Below are 915 nucleotides of genomic sequence, written 5' to 3'. Positions count from 1 at the left end.
AGGGCTGAGGGGCCCCTCAGGGTCTCAGGGTGCTGACCCCCCTCTCATTGCAGGAACACTGCTGGGGCCGAGCGGGCGAAGAGGAGCCCGGGGAGTGCGGCCCCTGCCCCTCCACCGCACCCTCGGCCCCCCCAGAGCTGACCCCGCAGGGTCGGGACAGACCCCCCAGCAATAAACCCCCCTGCAGCCACCGCCTGTCCTGCCTCTGCCTGCTGGGGGACACTTGGGGGGAGACTGGGAGGGGCTGGGTGTGCCTGGGACACCGTGAGTGCTGGGGACGCTGGGGGTGCTGGGAACACTGGGGACATTGTGGGTGCTGGGGATGCTGGGGACAAAGAGGATGCTGGTGGCACTGGGGGTGCTGAGGATGTGGGACACTGGGCCTGGAGACGCTGGACGTGTTGGGGATGAGGGCACTGGTGGCACTGGGCATGCTGGGGACACGGGACACTGGCACTGGGGACGTTGGGATGCTGACTGTGCTGGGGACACTGTGGACATTGGGGGTGCTGGCACTGGGGACACGCCTCCGCGGCCGTCCCTCTGCCCGTCCCCGTCCCGTCGGTGCCAGTCACTCGTGTCCCGCCGCGTCCGCAGCTCCGCCGCGATGCCGGCGGCCACCCCCGCCTCGGTCACGGGTAAGTGTGCCCCACCCGGCGCTTGCACACGCACACACGGGGGCACACGCGTGTGCAATAACACGCCCTCATGCACGTGTGCAGGGGCAGCTGCGGGTGGGAGGCCGTGCTGGGACCGCAGGGTGCATGTGCTGTGGGGCACAGGATGGGCACACGCGTGTGCACGGGCCACGCCCAGGCTTGGGCGTGTGTGCAAGAGCGGGGGGGTCACTCCTGCAGGGGTTGGCACTGTGGGAGGGGGATGGGCTCTGCGCGAGTGGGCTCCTGCCTGTGCGTG

General features: G+C 70.1%; 1 protein-coding gene across 1 annotated transcript in view; it reads left to right on the top strand.

Moving 5' to 3' along the window:
* The first annotated feature begins 582 nt into the window (after window positions 1-582).
* Window positions 583-915, top strand: part of MPP2 (membrane palmitoylated protein 2) — an 11,712-nt gene continuing 11,379 nt past the window's right edge. The window contains exon 1 of the mRNA XM_029963436.1: window positions 583-638. Within this exon, the coding sequence (XP_029819296.1) occupies window positions 608-638 (31 nt within the window). The 5' untranslated portion in view covers window positions 583-607. The remainder of the gene's footprint in view (window positions 639-915) is intronic.

This window comes from Manacus vitellinus, unplaced genomic scaffold, assembly GCF_001715985.3.
Source record: "Manacus vitellinus isolate BGI_N305 unplaced genomic scaffold, ASM171598v3 scaffold_102_pilon, whole genome shotgun sequence".
Classification (NCBI taxonomy): domain Eukaryota; kingdom Metazoa; phylum Chordata; class Aves; order Passeriformes; family Pipridae; genus Manacus; species Manacus vitellinus.
Note: the sequence above shows the minus strand (reverse complement) of the source record. Positions and strands in the feature narration are given on the sequence as shown.